Source organism: Oncorhynchus masou, chromosome 24, assembly GCF_036934945.1.
Source record: "Oncorhynchus masou masou isolate Uvic2021 chromosome 24, UVic_Omas_1.1, whole genome shotgun sequence".
NCBI classification, from domain to species: Eukaryota; Metazoa; Chordata; class Actinopteri; order Salmoniformes; family Salmonidae; genus Oncorhynchus; species Oncorhynchus masou.
The window spans coordinates 117,336,907-117,351,906 of NC_088235.1; the positions used below are offsets into that span (position 1 = coordinate 117,336,907).

At 48.2% G+C, this 15,000-nt stretch overlaps 1 protein-coding gene across 1 annotated transcript in view; it reads right to left on the reverse strand.

Moving 5' to 3' along the window:
- Nucleotides 1-15,000, reverse strand: part of herc2 (HECT and RLD domain containing E3 ubiquitin protein ligase 2) — a 284,448-nt gene that overhangs the window by 127,638 nt on the left and 141,810 nt on the right. The window contains exons 49-53 of the mRNA XM_064936237.1: nucleotides 13,332-13,500; nucleotides 12,371-12,496; nucleotides 12,075-12,183; nucleotides 11,732-11,871; nucleotides 1-188 (exon numbers count right to left, since the gene is read on the reverse strand). The exon at nucleotides 1-188 is cut by the window's left edge and continues 3 nt beyond it. Of these exons, the coding sequence (XP_064792309.1) occupies nucleotides 1-188; nucleotides 11,732-11,871; nucleotides 12,075-12,183; nucleotides 12,371-12,496; nucleotides 13,332-13,500 (732 nt within the window). The remainder of the gene's footprint in view (nucleotides 189-11,731; nucleotides 11,872-12,074; nucleotides 12,184-12,370; nucleotides 12,497-13,331; nucleotides 13,501-15,000) is intronic.

Here is a 15,000-nt window from a genome sequence, read left to right on the forward strand (position 1 = left end):
TCCCTGTGAGCCAGAGGACTGCCAGCAGAGCTCACTGCAGTCGATGAGGCGTGATGCCTGGTTGACAGACGACGACACATTGAGGCTTTTCACGGCTCTGGACCACTCATCTACCAGCATGCCCCTCTGGTTGCCGTGGTGATGCTTCACCTGCTTCCCTGAGCGCCCACAGAACGCTGGAGACTGGCCTGGAGGAGAACAGACAGATTACTGGTCTGGAGGAGAACAGACAGATTAACACTACTGGTCTAGAGGAGAACAGCCAGATTAACACTACTGGTCTGGAGGAGAACAGACAGATTACTGGTCTGGAGGAGAACAGCCAGATTACTGGTCTGGAGGAGAACAGCCAGATTAACACTACTGGTCTGGAGGAGAACAGACAGATTAACACTACTGGCCTGGAGGAGAACAGACAGATTAACACTACTGGCCTGGAGGAGAACAGCCAGATTACTGGCCTGGAGGAGAACAGACAGATTACTGGTCTGGAGGAGAACAGCCAGATTACTGGTCTGGAGGAGAACAGCCAGATTACTGGTCTGGAGGAGAACAGCCAGATTACTGGTCTGGAGGAGAACAGCCAGATTACTGGTCTGGAGGAGAACAGCCAGATTACTGGTCTGGAGGAGAACAGACAGATTACTGGTCTGGAGGAGAACAGCCAGATTACTGGTCTGGAGGAGAACAGACAGATTACTGGTCTGGAGGAGAACAGCCAGATTACTGGTCTGGAGGAGAACAGCCAGATTACTGGTCTGGAGGAGAACAGCCAGATTAACACTACTGGTCTGGAGGAGAACAGCCAGATTACTGGTCTGGAGGAGAACAGCCAGATTAACACTACTGGTCTGGAGGAGAACAGACAGATTACTGGTCTGGAGGAGAACAGCCAGATTACTGGTCTGGAGGAGAACAGACAGATTACTGGTCTGGAGGAGAACAGACAGATTACTGGTCTGGAGGAGAACAGACAGATTAACACTACTGGCCTGGAGGAGAACAGACAGATTAACACTACTGGCCTGGAGGAGAACAGCCAGATTACTGGCCTGGAGGAGAACAGACAGATTAACACTACTGGCCTGGAGGAGAACAGCCAGATTACTGGTCTGGAGGAGAACAGACAGATTACTGGTCTGGAGGAGAACAGCCAGATTACTGGTCTGGAGGAGAACAGACAGATTAACACTACTGGTCTGGAGGAGAACAGACAGATTACTGGTCTGGAGGAGAACAGACAGATTAACACTACTGGTCTGGAGGAGAACAGACAGATTACTGGTCTGGAGGAGAACAGACAGATTAACACTACTGGTCTGGAGGAGAACAGCCAGATTACTGGTCTGGAGGAGAACAGACAGATTAACACTACTGGTCTGGAGGAGAACAGACAGATTACTGGTCTGGAGGAGAACAGCCAGATTACTGGTCTGGAGGAGAACAGACAGATTAACACTACTGGCCTGGAGGAGAACAGACAGATTAACACTACTGGCCTGGAGGAGAACAGCCAGATTACTGGCCTGGAGGAGAACAGACAGATTAACACTACTGGCCTGGAGGAGAACAGCCAGATTACTGGTCTGGAGGAGAACAGACAGATTACTGGTCTGGAGGAGAACAGCCAGATTACTGGTCTGGAGGAGAACAGACAGATTAACACTACTGGTCTGGAGGAGAACAGACAGATTACTCGTCTGGAGGAGAACAGACAGATTAACACTACTGGTCTGGAGGAGAACAGACAGATTACTGGTCTGGAGGAGAAGAGACAGATTACTGGTCTGGAGGAGAACAGACAGATTAACACTACTGGTGTGGAGGAGAACAGACAGATTACTGGCCTGGAGGAGAACAGACAGATTAACACTACTGGTCTGGAGGAGAACAGACAGATTACTGGTCTGGAGGAGAACAGCCAGATTAACACTACTGGTCTAGAGGAGAACAGACAGATTACTGGCCTGGAGGAGAACAGCCAGATTACTGGCCTGGAGGAGAACAGACAGATTACTGGTCTGGAGGAGAACAGCCAGATTACTGGTCTGGAGGAGAACAGCCAGATTAACACTACTGGCCTGGAGGAGAACAGCCAGATTACTGGCCTGGAGGAGAACAGACAGATTACTGGTCTGGAGGAGAACAGCCAGATTAACACTACTGGTCTGGAGGAGAACAGACAGATTACTGGTCTGGAGGAGAAGAGACAGATTACTGGTCTGGAGGAGAACAGCCAGATTAACACTACTGGTCTGGAGGAGAACAGCCAGATTACTGGTCTGGAGGAGAACAGACAGATTAACACTACTGGTCTGGAGGAGAACAGACAGATTACTGGTCTGGAGGAGAACAGCCAGATTACTGGTCTGGAGGAGAACAGACAGATTACTGGTCTGGAGGAGAACAGCCAGATTACTGGTCTGGAGGAGAACAGACAGATTAACACTACTGGCCTGGAGGAGAACAGACAGATTACTGGCCTGGAGGAGAACAGACAGATTAACACTACTGGCCTGGAGGAGAACAGCCAGATTACTGGTCTGGAGGAGAACAGACAGATTACTGGTCTGGAGGAGAACAGCCAGATTACTGGTCTGGAGGAGAACAGACAGATTAACACTACTGGTCTGGAGGAGAACAGACAGATTACTGGTCTGGAGGAGAACAGACAGATTAACACTACTGGTCTGGAGGAGAACAGACAGATTACTGGTCTGGAGGAGAAGAGACAGATTACTGGTCTGGAGGAGAACAGACAGATTAACACTACTGGTGTGGAGGAGAACAGACAGATTACTGGCCTGGAGGAGAACAGACAGATTAACACTACTGGTCTGGAGGAGAACAGACAGATTACTGGTCTGGAGGAGAACAGACAGATTAACACTACTGGTCTAGAGGAGAACAGACAGATTACTGGCCTGGAGGAGAACAGCCAGATTACTGGCCTGGAGGAGAACAGACAGATTACTGGTCTGGAGGAGAACAGCCAGATTACTGGTCTGGAGGAGAACAGCCAGATTAACACTACTGGCCTGGAGGAGAACAGCCAGATTACTGGCCTGGAGGAGAACAGACAGATTACTGGTCTGGAGGAGAACAGCCAGATTAACACTACTGGCCTGGAGGAGAACAGCCAGATTACTGGCCTGGAGGAGAACAGACAGATTACTGGTCTGGAGGAGAACAGACAGATTACTGGTCTGGAGGAGAACAGACAGATTAACACTACTGGTCTGGAGGAGAACAGACAGATTAACACTACTGGCCTGGAGGAGAACAGACAGATTACTGGTCTGGAGGAGAACAGCCAGATTAACACTACTGGCCTGGAGGAGAACAGCCAGATTACTGGCCTGGAGGAGAACAGACAGATTACTGGTCTGGAGGAGAACAGACAGATTACTGGTCTGGAGGAGAACAGACAGATTAACACTACTGGTCTGGAGGAGAACAGACAGATTAACACTACTGGCCTGGAGGAGAACAGACAGATTAACACTACTGGTCTGGAGGAGAACAGACAGATTAACACTACTGGTCTGGAGGAGAACAGACAGATTACTGGTCTGGAGGAGAACAGCCAGATTAACACTACTGGTCTGGAGGAGAACAGCCAGATTACTGGTCTGGAGGAGAACAGCCAGATTACTGGTCTGGAGGAGAACAGCCAGATTACTGGTCTGGAGGAGAACAGACAGATTAACACTACTGGCCTGGAGGAGAACAGACAGATTACTGGTCTGGAGGAGAACAGACAGATTACTGGTCTGGAGGAGAACAGACAGATTAACACTAGTGGTCTGGAGGAGAACAGACAGATTACTGGTCTGGAGGAGAACAGCCAGATTAACACTACTGGTCTGGAGGAGAACAGACAGATTAACACTACTGGTCTGGAGGAGAACAGACAGATTACTGGTCTGGAGGAGAACAACCAGATTAACACTACTGGTCTGGAGGAGAACAGACAGATTAACACTACTGGTCTGGAGGAGAACAGCCAGATTAACACTACTGGTCTGGAGGAGAACAGCCAGATTACTGGTCTGGAGGAGAACAGCCAGATTACTGGTCTGGAGGAGAACAGACAGATTAACACTACTGGTCTGGAGGAGAACAGACAGATTACTGGTCTGGAGGAGAACAGCCAGATTACTGGTCTGGAGGAGAACAGACAGATTACTGGTCTGGAGGAGAACAGCCAGATTACTGGTCTGGAGGAGAACAGCCAGATTACTGGTCTGGAGGAGAACAGCCAGATTACTGGTCTGGAGGAGAACAGCCAGATTACTGGTCTGGAGGAGAACAGACAGATTACTGGTCTGGAGGAGAACAGACAGATTACTGGTCTGGAGGAGAACAGACAGATTAACACTACTGGTCTGGAGGAGAACAGACAGATTACTGGTCTGGAGGAGAACAGACAGATTACTGGTCTAGAGGAGAACAGACAGATTAACACTACTGGTCTGGAGGAGAACAGACAGATTACTGGTCTGGAGGAGAACAGACAGATTACTGGTCTGGAGGAGAACAGACAGATTACTGGTCTGGAGGAGAACAGACAGATTAACACTACTGGTCTAGAGGAGAACAGACAGATTAACACTACTGGTCTGGAGGAGAACAGACAGATTACTGGTCTGGAGGAGAACAGACAGATTAACACTACTGGCCTGGAGGAGAACAGACAGATTAACACTACTGGTCTGGAGGAGAACAGCCAGATTAACACTACTGGCCTGGAGGAGAACAGACAGATTACTGGCCTGGAGGAGAACAGACAGATTACTGGTCTGGAGGAGAACAGACAGATTACTGGTCTGGAGGAGAACAGCCAGATTAACACTACTGGTCTGGAGGAGAACAGACAGATTACTGGCCTGGAGGAGAACAGCCAGATTACTGGTCTGGAGGAGAACAGCCAGATTACTGGTCTGGAGGAGAACAGCCAGATTACTGGTCTGGAGGAGAACAGCCAGATTACTGGTCTGGAGGAGAACAGCCAGATTACTGGTCTGGAGGAGAACAGCCAGATTACTGGCCTGGAGGAGAACAGCCAGATTACTGGCCTGGAGGAGAACAGCCAGATTACTGGTCTGGAGGAGAACAGCCAGATTAACACTACTGGTCTGGAGGAGAACAGCCAGATTACTGGTCTGGAGGAGAACAGCCAGATTAACACTACTGGTCTGGAGGAGAACAGCCAGATTAACACTACTGGTCTGGAGGAGAACAGCCAGATTACTGGCCTGGAGGAGAACAGACAGATTAACACTACTGGTCTGGAGGAGAACAGACAGATTAACACTACTGGTCTGGAGGAGAACAGACAGATTACTGGTCTGGAGGAGAACAGCCAGATTAACACTACTGGTCTGGAGGAGAACAGACAGATTACTGGCCTGGAGGAGAACAGCCAGATTACTGGTCTGGAGGAGAACAGCCAGATTACTGGTCTGGAGGAGAACAGCCAGATTACTGGTCTGGAGGAGAACAGCCAGATTACTGGTCTGGAGGAGAACAGCCAGATTACTGGTCTGGAGGAGAACAGCCAGATTACTGGTCTGGAGGAGAACAGCCAGATTACTGGTCTGGAGGAGAACAGCCAGATTACTGGTCTGGAGGAGAACAGCCAGATTACTGGCCTGGAGGAGAACAGCCAGATTACTGGCCTGGAGGAGAACAGACAGATTACTGGTCTGGAGGAGAACAGCCAGATTAACACTACTGGTCTGGAGGAGAACAGCCAGATTACTGGTCTGGAGGAGAACAACCAGATTAACACTACTGGTCTGGAGGAGAACAGACAGATTAACACTACTGGTCTGGAGGAGAACAGCCAGATTAACACTACTGGCCTGGAGGAGAACAGACAGATTACTGGTCTGGAGGAGAACAGCCAGATTAACACTACTGGTCTGGAGGAGAACAGCCAGATTACTGGTCTGGAGGAGAACAACCAGATTAACACTACTGGTCTGGAGGAGAACAGACAGATTAACACTACTGGTCTAGAGGAGAACAGCCAGATTACTGGCCTGGAGGAGAACAGCCAGATTACTGGCCTGGAGGAGAACAGACAGATTACTGGTCTGGAGGAGAACAGCCAGATTACTGGTCTGGAGGAGAACAGCCAGATTAACACTACTGGCCTGGAGGAGAACAGCCAGATTACTGGCCTGGAGGAGAACAGACAGATTACTGGTCTGGAGGAGAACAGCCAGATTAACACTACTGGTCTGGAGGAGAACAGACAGATTACTGGTCTGGAGGAGAACAGACAGATTACTGGTCTGGAGGAGAACAGACAGATTACTGGTCTGGAGGAGAAGAGACAGATTACTGGTCTGGAGGAGAACAGACAGATTAACACTACTGGTCTGGAGGAGAACAGCCAGATTACTGGTCTGGAGGAGAACAGACAGATTAACACTACTGGTCTGGAGGAGAACAGACAGATTACTGGTCTGGAGGAGAACAGCCAGATTACTGGTCTGGAGGAGAACAGACAGATTACTGGTCTGGAGGAGAACAGCCAGATTACTGGTCTGGAGGAGAACAGACAGATTAACACTACTGGCCTGGAGGAGAACAGACAGATTAACACTACTGGCCTGGAGGAGAACAGCCAGATTACTGGCCTGGAGGAGAACAGACAGATTAACACTACTGGCCTGGAGGAGAACAGCCAGATTACTGGTCTGGAGGAGAACAGACAGATTACTGGTCTGGAGGAGAACAGCCAGATTACTGGTCTGGAGGAGAACAGACAGATTAACACTACTGGTCTGGAGGAGAACAGACAGATTACTGGTCTGGAGGAGAACAGACAGATTAACACTACTGGTCTGGAGGAGAACAGACAGATTACTGGTCTGGAGGAGAAGAGACAGATTACTGGTCTGGAGGAGAACAGACAGATTAACAATACTGGTGTGGAGGAGAACAGACAGATTACTGGCCTGGAGGAGAACAGACAGATTAACACTACTGGTCTGGAGGAGAACAGACAGATTACTGGTCTGGAGGAGAACAGACAGATTAACACTACTGGTCTAGAGGAGAACAGACAGATTACTGGCCTGGAGGAGAACAGCCAGATTACTGGCCTGGAGGAGAACAGACAGATTACTGGTCTGGAGGAGAACAGCCAGATTAACACTACTGGCCTGGAGGAGAACAGCCAGATTAACACTACTGGCCTGGAGGAGAACAGCCAGATTACTGGCCTGGAGGAGAACAGACAGATTACTGGTCTGGAGGAGAACAGCCAGATTAACACTACTGGCCTGGAGGAGAACAGCCAGATTACTGGCCTGGAGGAGAACAGACAGATTACTGGTCTGGAGGAGAACAGACAGATTACTGGTCTGGAGGAGAACAGACAGATTAACACTACTGGTCTGGAGGAGAACAGACAGATTAACACTACTGGCCTGGAGGAGAACAGACAGATTACTGGTCTGGAGGAGAACAGCCAGATTAACACTACTGGCCTGGAGGAGAACAGCCAGATTACTGGCCTGGAGGAGAACAGACAGATTACTGGTCTGGAGGAGAACAGACAGATTACTGGTCTGGAGGAGAACAGACAGATTAACACTACTGGTCTGGAGGAGAACAGACAGATTAACACTACTGGCCTGGAGGAGAACAGACAGATTAACACTACTGGTCTGGAGGAGAACAGACAGATTAACACTACTGGTCTGGAGGAGAACAGACAGATTACTGGTCTGGAGGAGAACAGCCAGATTAACACTACTGGTCTGGAGGAGAACAGCCAGATTACTGGTCTGGAGGAGAACAGACAGATTACTGGTCTGGAGGAGAACAGACAGATTAACACTACTGGCCTGGAGGAGAACAGACAGATTACTGGTCTGGAGGAGAACAGACAGATTACTGGTCTGGAGGAGAACAGACAGATTAACACTAGTGGTCTGGAGGAGAACAGACAGATTACTGGTCTGGAGGAGAACAGCCAGATTAACACTACTGGTCTGGAGGAGAACAGACAGATTAACACTACTGGTCTGGAGGAGAACAGACAGATTACTGGTCTGGAGGAGAACAGCCAGATTAACACTACTGGTCTGGAGGAGAACAGACAGATTAACACTACTGGTCTGGAGGAGAACAGCCAGATTAACACTACTGGTCTGGAGGAGAACAGCCAGATTACTGGTCTGGAGGAGAACAGACAGATTAACACTACTGGTCTGGAGGAGAACAGACAGATTACTGGTCTGGAGGAGAACAGCCAGATTACTGGTCTGGAGGAGAACAGACAGATTACTGGTCTGGAGGAGAACAGCCAGATTACTGGTCTGGAGGAGAACAGCCAGATTACTGGTCTGGAGGAGAACAGCCAGATTACTGGTCTGGAGGAGAACAGCCAGATTACTGGTCTGGAGGAGAACAGACAGATTACTGGTCTGGAGGAGAACAGACAGATTAACACTACTGGTCTAGAGGAGAACAGACAGATTAACACTACTGGTCTGGAGGAGAACAGACAGATTACTGGTCTGGAGGAGAACAGACAGATTACTGGTCTGGAGGAGAACAGACAGATTACTGGTCTGGAGGAGAACAGACAGATTACTGGTCTGGAGGAGAACAGACAGATTAACACTACTGGTCTAGAGGAGAACAGACAGATTAACACTACTGGTCTGGAGGAGAACAGACAGATTACTGGTCTGGAGGAGAACAGACAGATTAACACTACTGGCCTGGAGGAGAACAGACAGATTAACACTACTGGTCTGGAGGAGAACAGCCAGATTAACACTACTGGCCTGGAGGAGAACAGACAGATTACTGGCCTGGAGGAGAACAGACAGATTACTGGTCTGGAGGAGAACAGACAGATTACTGGTCTGGAGGAGAACAGCCAGATTAACACTACTGGTCTGGAGGAGAACAGACAGATTACTGGCCTGGAGGAGAACAGCCAGATTACTGGTCTGGAGGAGAACAGCCAGATTACTGGTCTGGAGGAGAACAGCCAGATTACTCCAGATTACTGGTCTGGAGGAGAACAGCCAGATTACTGGTCTGGAGGAGAACAGCCAGATTACTGGTCTGGAGGAGAACAGCCAGATTACTGGTCTGGAGGAGAACAGCCAGATTACTGGCCTGGAGGAGAACAGCCAGATTACTGGCCTGGAGGAGAACAGACAGATTACTGGTCTGGAGGAGAACAGCCAGATTAACACTACTGGTCTGGAGGAGAACAGCCAGATTACTGGTCTGGAGGAGAACAGCCAGATTAACACTACTGGTCTGGAGGAGAACAGCCAGATTAACACTACTGGTCTGGAGGAGAACAGCCAGATTACTGGCCTGGAGGAGAACAGACAGATTAACACTACTGGTCTGGAGGAGAACAGACAGATTACTGGTCTGGAGGAGAACAGCCAGATTAACACTACTGGTCTGGAGGAGAACAGACAGATTACTGGCCTGGAGGAGAACAGCCAGATTACTGGTCTGGAGGAGAACAGCCAGATTACTGGTCTGGAGGAGAACAGCCAGATTACTGGTCTGGAGGAGAACAGCCAGATTACTGGCCTGGAGGAGAACAGCCAGATTACTGGCCTGGAGGAGAACAGCCAGATTACTGGCCTGGAGGAGAACAGACAGATTACTGGTCTGGAGGAGAACAGCCAGATTAACACTACTGGTCTGGAGGAGAACAGCCAGATTACTGGTCTGGAGGAGAACAACCAGATTAACACTACTGGTCTGGAGGAGAACAGACAGATTAACACTACTGGTCTGGAGGAGAACAGCCAGATTAACACTACTGGTCTGGAGGAGAACAGCCAGATTAACACTACTGGTCTGGAGGAGAACAGCCAGATTACTGGCCTGGAGGAGAACAGACAGATTAACACTACTGGTCTGGAGGAGAACAGACAGATTACTGGTCTGGAGGAGAACAGCCAGATTACTGGTCTGGAGGAGAACAGCCAGATTAACACTACTGGTCTGGAGGAGAACAGCCAGATTAACACTACTGGTCTGGAGGAGAACAGCCAGATTACTGGTCTGGAGGAGAACAGCCAGATTACTGGTCTGGAGGAGAACAGCCAGATTACTGGTCTGGAGGAGAACAGCCAGATTACTGGTCTGGAGGAGAACAGCCAGATTACTGGTCTGGAGGAGAACAGCCAGATTAACACTACTGGTCTGGAGGAGAACAGACAGATTACTGGTCTGGAGGAGAACAGACAGATTAACACTACTGGTCTGGAGGAGAACAGCCAGATTACTGGTCTGGAGGAGAACAGCCAGATTAACACTACTGGTCTGGAGGAGAACAGACAGATTACTGGTCTGGAGGAGAACAGCCAGATTAACACTACTGGTCTGGAGGAGAACAGCCAGATTAACACTACTGGTCTGGAGGAGAACAGCCAGATTACTGGTCTGGAGGAGAACAGCCAGATTAACACTACTGGTCTGGAGGAGAACAGCCAGATTAACACTACTGGTCTGGAGGAGAACAGACAGATTACTGGTCTGGAGGAGAACAGCCAGATTAACACAACTGGTCTGGAGGAGAACAGCCAGATTACTGGTCTGGAGGAGAACAGACAGATTACTGGTCTGGAGGAGAACAGCCAGATTACTGGTCTGGAGGAGAACAGCCAGATTACTGGTCTGGAGGAGAACAGCCAGATTACTGGTCTGGAGGAGAACAGACAGATTAACACTACTGGTCTGGAGGAGAACAGCCAGATTAACACTACTGGTCTGGAGGAGAACAGCCAGATTACTGGTCTGGAGGAGAACAGCCAGATTACTGGTCTGGAGGAGAACAGCCAGATTACTGGTCTGGAGGAGAACAGCCAGATTACTGGTCTGGAGGAGAACAGACAGATTAACACTACTGGTCTGGAGGAGAACAGACAGATTACTGGTCTGGAGGAGAACAGACAGATTAACACTACTGGCCTGGAGGAGAACAGACAGATTAACACTACTGGTCTGGAGGAGAACAGACAGATTACTGGTCTGGAGGAGAACAGCCAGATTACTGGTCTCGAGGAGAACAGCCAGATTACTGGTCTGGAGGAGAACAGCCAGATTAACACTACTGGTCTGGAGGAGAACAGACAGATTACTGGTCTGGAGGAGAACAGCCAGATTACTGGTCTGGAGGAGAACAGCCAGATTACTGGTCTGGAGGAGAACAGACAGATTACTGGCCTGGAGGAGAACAGCCAGATTACTGGTCTGGAGGAGAACAGCCAGATTACTGGTCTGGAGGAGAACAGACAGATTACTGGTCTGGAGGAGAACAGCCAGATTAACACTACTGGTCTGGAGGAGAACAGACAGATTACTGGTCTGGAGGAGAACAGCCAGATTACTGGTCTGGAGGAGAACAGACAGATTACTGGCCTGGAGGAGAACAGCCAGATTACTGGTCTGGAGGAGAACAGCCAGATTACTGGTCTGGAGGAGAACAGACAGATTACTGGTCTGGAGGAGAACAGCCAGATTACTGGTCTGGAGGAGAACAGACAGATTACTGGTCTGGAGGAGAACAGCCAGATTACTGGTCTGGAGGAGAACAGGAAACTGCACAATAAAGTATAAAACACAAAAACTAAATGTTTTAAGTGAGAAGTAGTTTGGTCTGAAATGGAAAAATAAATTCACACGAGATTCAGATCTCAATGAATAACAGAAGTGTGGAACTCACCTGGTTCGTTGACACGTACAAAAGAGTGCCTGGTGTTGTGTTGGCGTGTTTTAAAGCACCTCTCGCAGAAGTCAAAGTCGTCACAGTGTCTACATTTGAACCGGGGGCCGTTGATGGGGAACATCTGACAGCCATCACAGCTGCAGAAACACAGACGCCGAGATCAAAGGTGACCATTACAGACCGTATAATGGGTTAAAACATCCATTGATTGATTGGGTCCATTGATAACTTGGGTCATGTCATTGTGAACAGGTATTGAGGCCATCGTTTTCTTAATGGACGTGCCTGGTAAAATATTTGAAGGTCAAATAAAACATCTATTAAACAATTGTATCCGTACCGGACTCCCGGGTGAACACTGGGTACCAGCTCCATCTCAGACAGCAGCCCGGTCCAGTGAGACTGCTGAGTGAAGTCCAGGATCACATCCTTCCCATTGGCACTGAAAGCTGAACACGGGACAGCACCATAGTTGACTTATAACCCTTATTTAAGCAGGTAGATAACGGAGGGCGACATTTCTCCTTTAAAATTAACCGTCTTAAAGACGCCAGTGGCACAGGCCACAAGGTGTTTGGGCCTTAAATACAGGTAGAAAACAAAATTACCAAAATAAATAGCAAACGAGTGACTTACCCTTGACCACTCCTACACTTCTGTGAGTGACAGAGCCCCACTTGTACTTCGGTGTCGTGACGGTAGACTTCACCCTCACTTTGTCCCCGATCTTAATGTGGGATGGAGAGGTCTGTGGTGGGAAGCCTGGAGCAAGGAGATCCAGTCACATTAATATCAACATGCTCCTGACGAATCACAAAACAGGAGATCCAGACACATTAATATCAACATGCTCCTGGCGAATCAGAAAACAGGTTACAGGAGATCCAGTCACATTAATATCAACATGCTCCTGACGAATCAGAAAACAGGAGATCCAGTCACATTAATATCAACATGCTCCTGACGAATCAGAAAACAGGAGATCCAGACACATTAATATCAACATGCTTCTGACGAATCAGAAAACAGGAGATCCAGTCACATTAATATCAACATGCTCCTGACGAATCAGAAAACAGGAGATCCAGTCACATTAATATCAACATGCTCCTGACGAATCAGAAAACAGGAGATCCAGACACATTAATATCAACATGCTCCTGACGAATCAGAAAACAGGAGATCCAGTCACATTAATATCAACATGCTCCTGACGAATCAGAAAACAGGAGATCCAGACACATTAATATCAACATGCTCCTGACGAATCAGAAAACAGGTTACAGGAGATCCAGTCACATTAATATCAACATGCTCCTGACGAATCAGAAAACAGGTTACAGGAGATCCAGTCACATTAATATCAACATGCTCCTGGCGAATCAGAAAACAGGAGATCCAGTCACATTAATATCAACATGCTCCTGGCGAATCAGAAAACAGGAGATCCAGTCACATTAATATCAACATGCTCCTGGCGAATCAGAAAACAGGAGATCCAGTCACATTAATATCAACATGCTCCTGGCGAATCAGAAAACAGGTTACAGGAGATCCAGTCACATTAATATCAACAGCTTGAAAGCATCCATCTTACCTAGTAGTTGAGTGTGTATATAGCGGACCCAGTAGGTCCCGCCTTTCTGCTGCCAGTCACACTGGACATTCAGGTCATGGAGTCCATCTCTGTCCAGTTTAATTACCTTCCCAACGTCTCCCTCGTACACTTCCTCATACGTTCTACAGCACTTCACCATCATGCCCACCTACAGTACATAGGGGTCAGAGGTTAAACACTTCCTCATACGTTCTACAGCACTTCACCATCATGCCCACCTACAGTACATAGGGGTCAGAGGTTAAACACTTCCTCATACGTTCTACAGCACTTCACCATCATGCCCACCTACAGTACATAGGGGTCAGAGGTTAAACACTTCCTCATACGTTCTACAGCACTTCACCATCATGCCCACCTACAGTACATAGGGGTCAGAGGTTAAACACTTCCTCATACGTTCTACAGCACTTCAACGTCATGCCCAACCTACATACAGAGATCAGGGGTTAGAGGTCAGAAGTTAAATATACTTCCTCATACGCAAGAGACAGAAGAGGAGGCATGACACTCCACTCACTGGTTGTCTGTTTTTCTCTGGCTCAATGAAAGTCAATGAACTAACTAGACCAGACCCATCTGTTATTACATGGTGTCTATGAGACAGCCAGTCCAGTAGACCAGACCCATCTGTTATTACATGGTGTCTATGAGACAGCCAGTCCAGTAGACCAAAACCATCTGTTATTACATTGGTGTCTATGAGACAGGTTCTCTAAAGGACTAGGTCCAATAGGTTCTCCATTAAAGGCCTAGGTCCAATAGGTTCTCCACTAACGGACTAGGTCCTATAGCCTAGTCCTTTAGTGGATAACCTATAGGACCTAGTCCTTTAGTGGAGAACCTATAGGACCTAGGCCTTTAGTGGAGAACCTATAGGACCTAGGCCTTTAGTGGAGAACCTATAGAACCTAGGCCTTTAGTGGAGAACCTATAGGACAGTGATGCTGACAGGACAGCGTCACACATTGACAGGTCCTTTAGTGTATGACAGGCACGTGATGGTTATCCTGTCAGTGTCACACCAGCATACATATACAGCGCATTTTGGTACGTTACAGCCTTCTTCTAAAAACTGATTTAAATGTTTTTCATCTATAAAGCAATTTTTTTTTTTTAGAAATGATAGCCAATATATTTTTTTAAAACCTGAAATATCACGTTTGCACAAGTAATTAGACGCTTTAATCAGTACTTTGTTGAAGCACCACTTGCAGCAATTACAGTCTCAAGTCTTCTTGGGTATGACGCTACAAGCTTGGCACACCTGTATTTGGGGAGTTTCTCCCATTCTTCTCTGCAGATTCTCTCAACCTCTGTCAGGTTGGATGGGGAGCGTTGCTGCACAGCTATTTTCAGGTCTCAAGAGATGTTCGATCGGGTTCAAGTCCGGGGTCTGGCTGGGCCACTCATGGACATTCAGAGACTTGTTCCAAAGCCACTCCTGCATTATCTTGGCTGTGTGCTTAAGGTTGTTGTCCTGTTGGAAGGTGAACCTTCACCCCAGTCTGAGGTCCTGAGCACTCTGGAGCAGGTTTTCATCAAGGATCTCTCTGTACTTTTCTCTGTTCATCTTTCCCTCCATCCTGACTAGTCTCCCAGTCCCTGCTGCTGAAAAACATCCCCACAGAATGATGCTGCCACCATC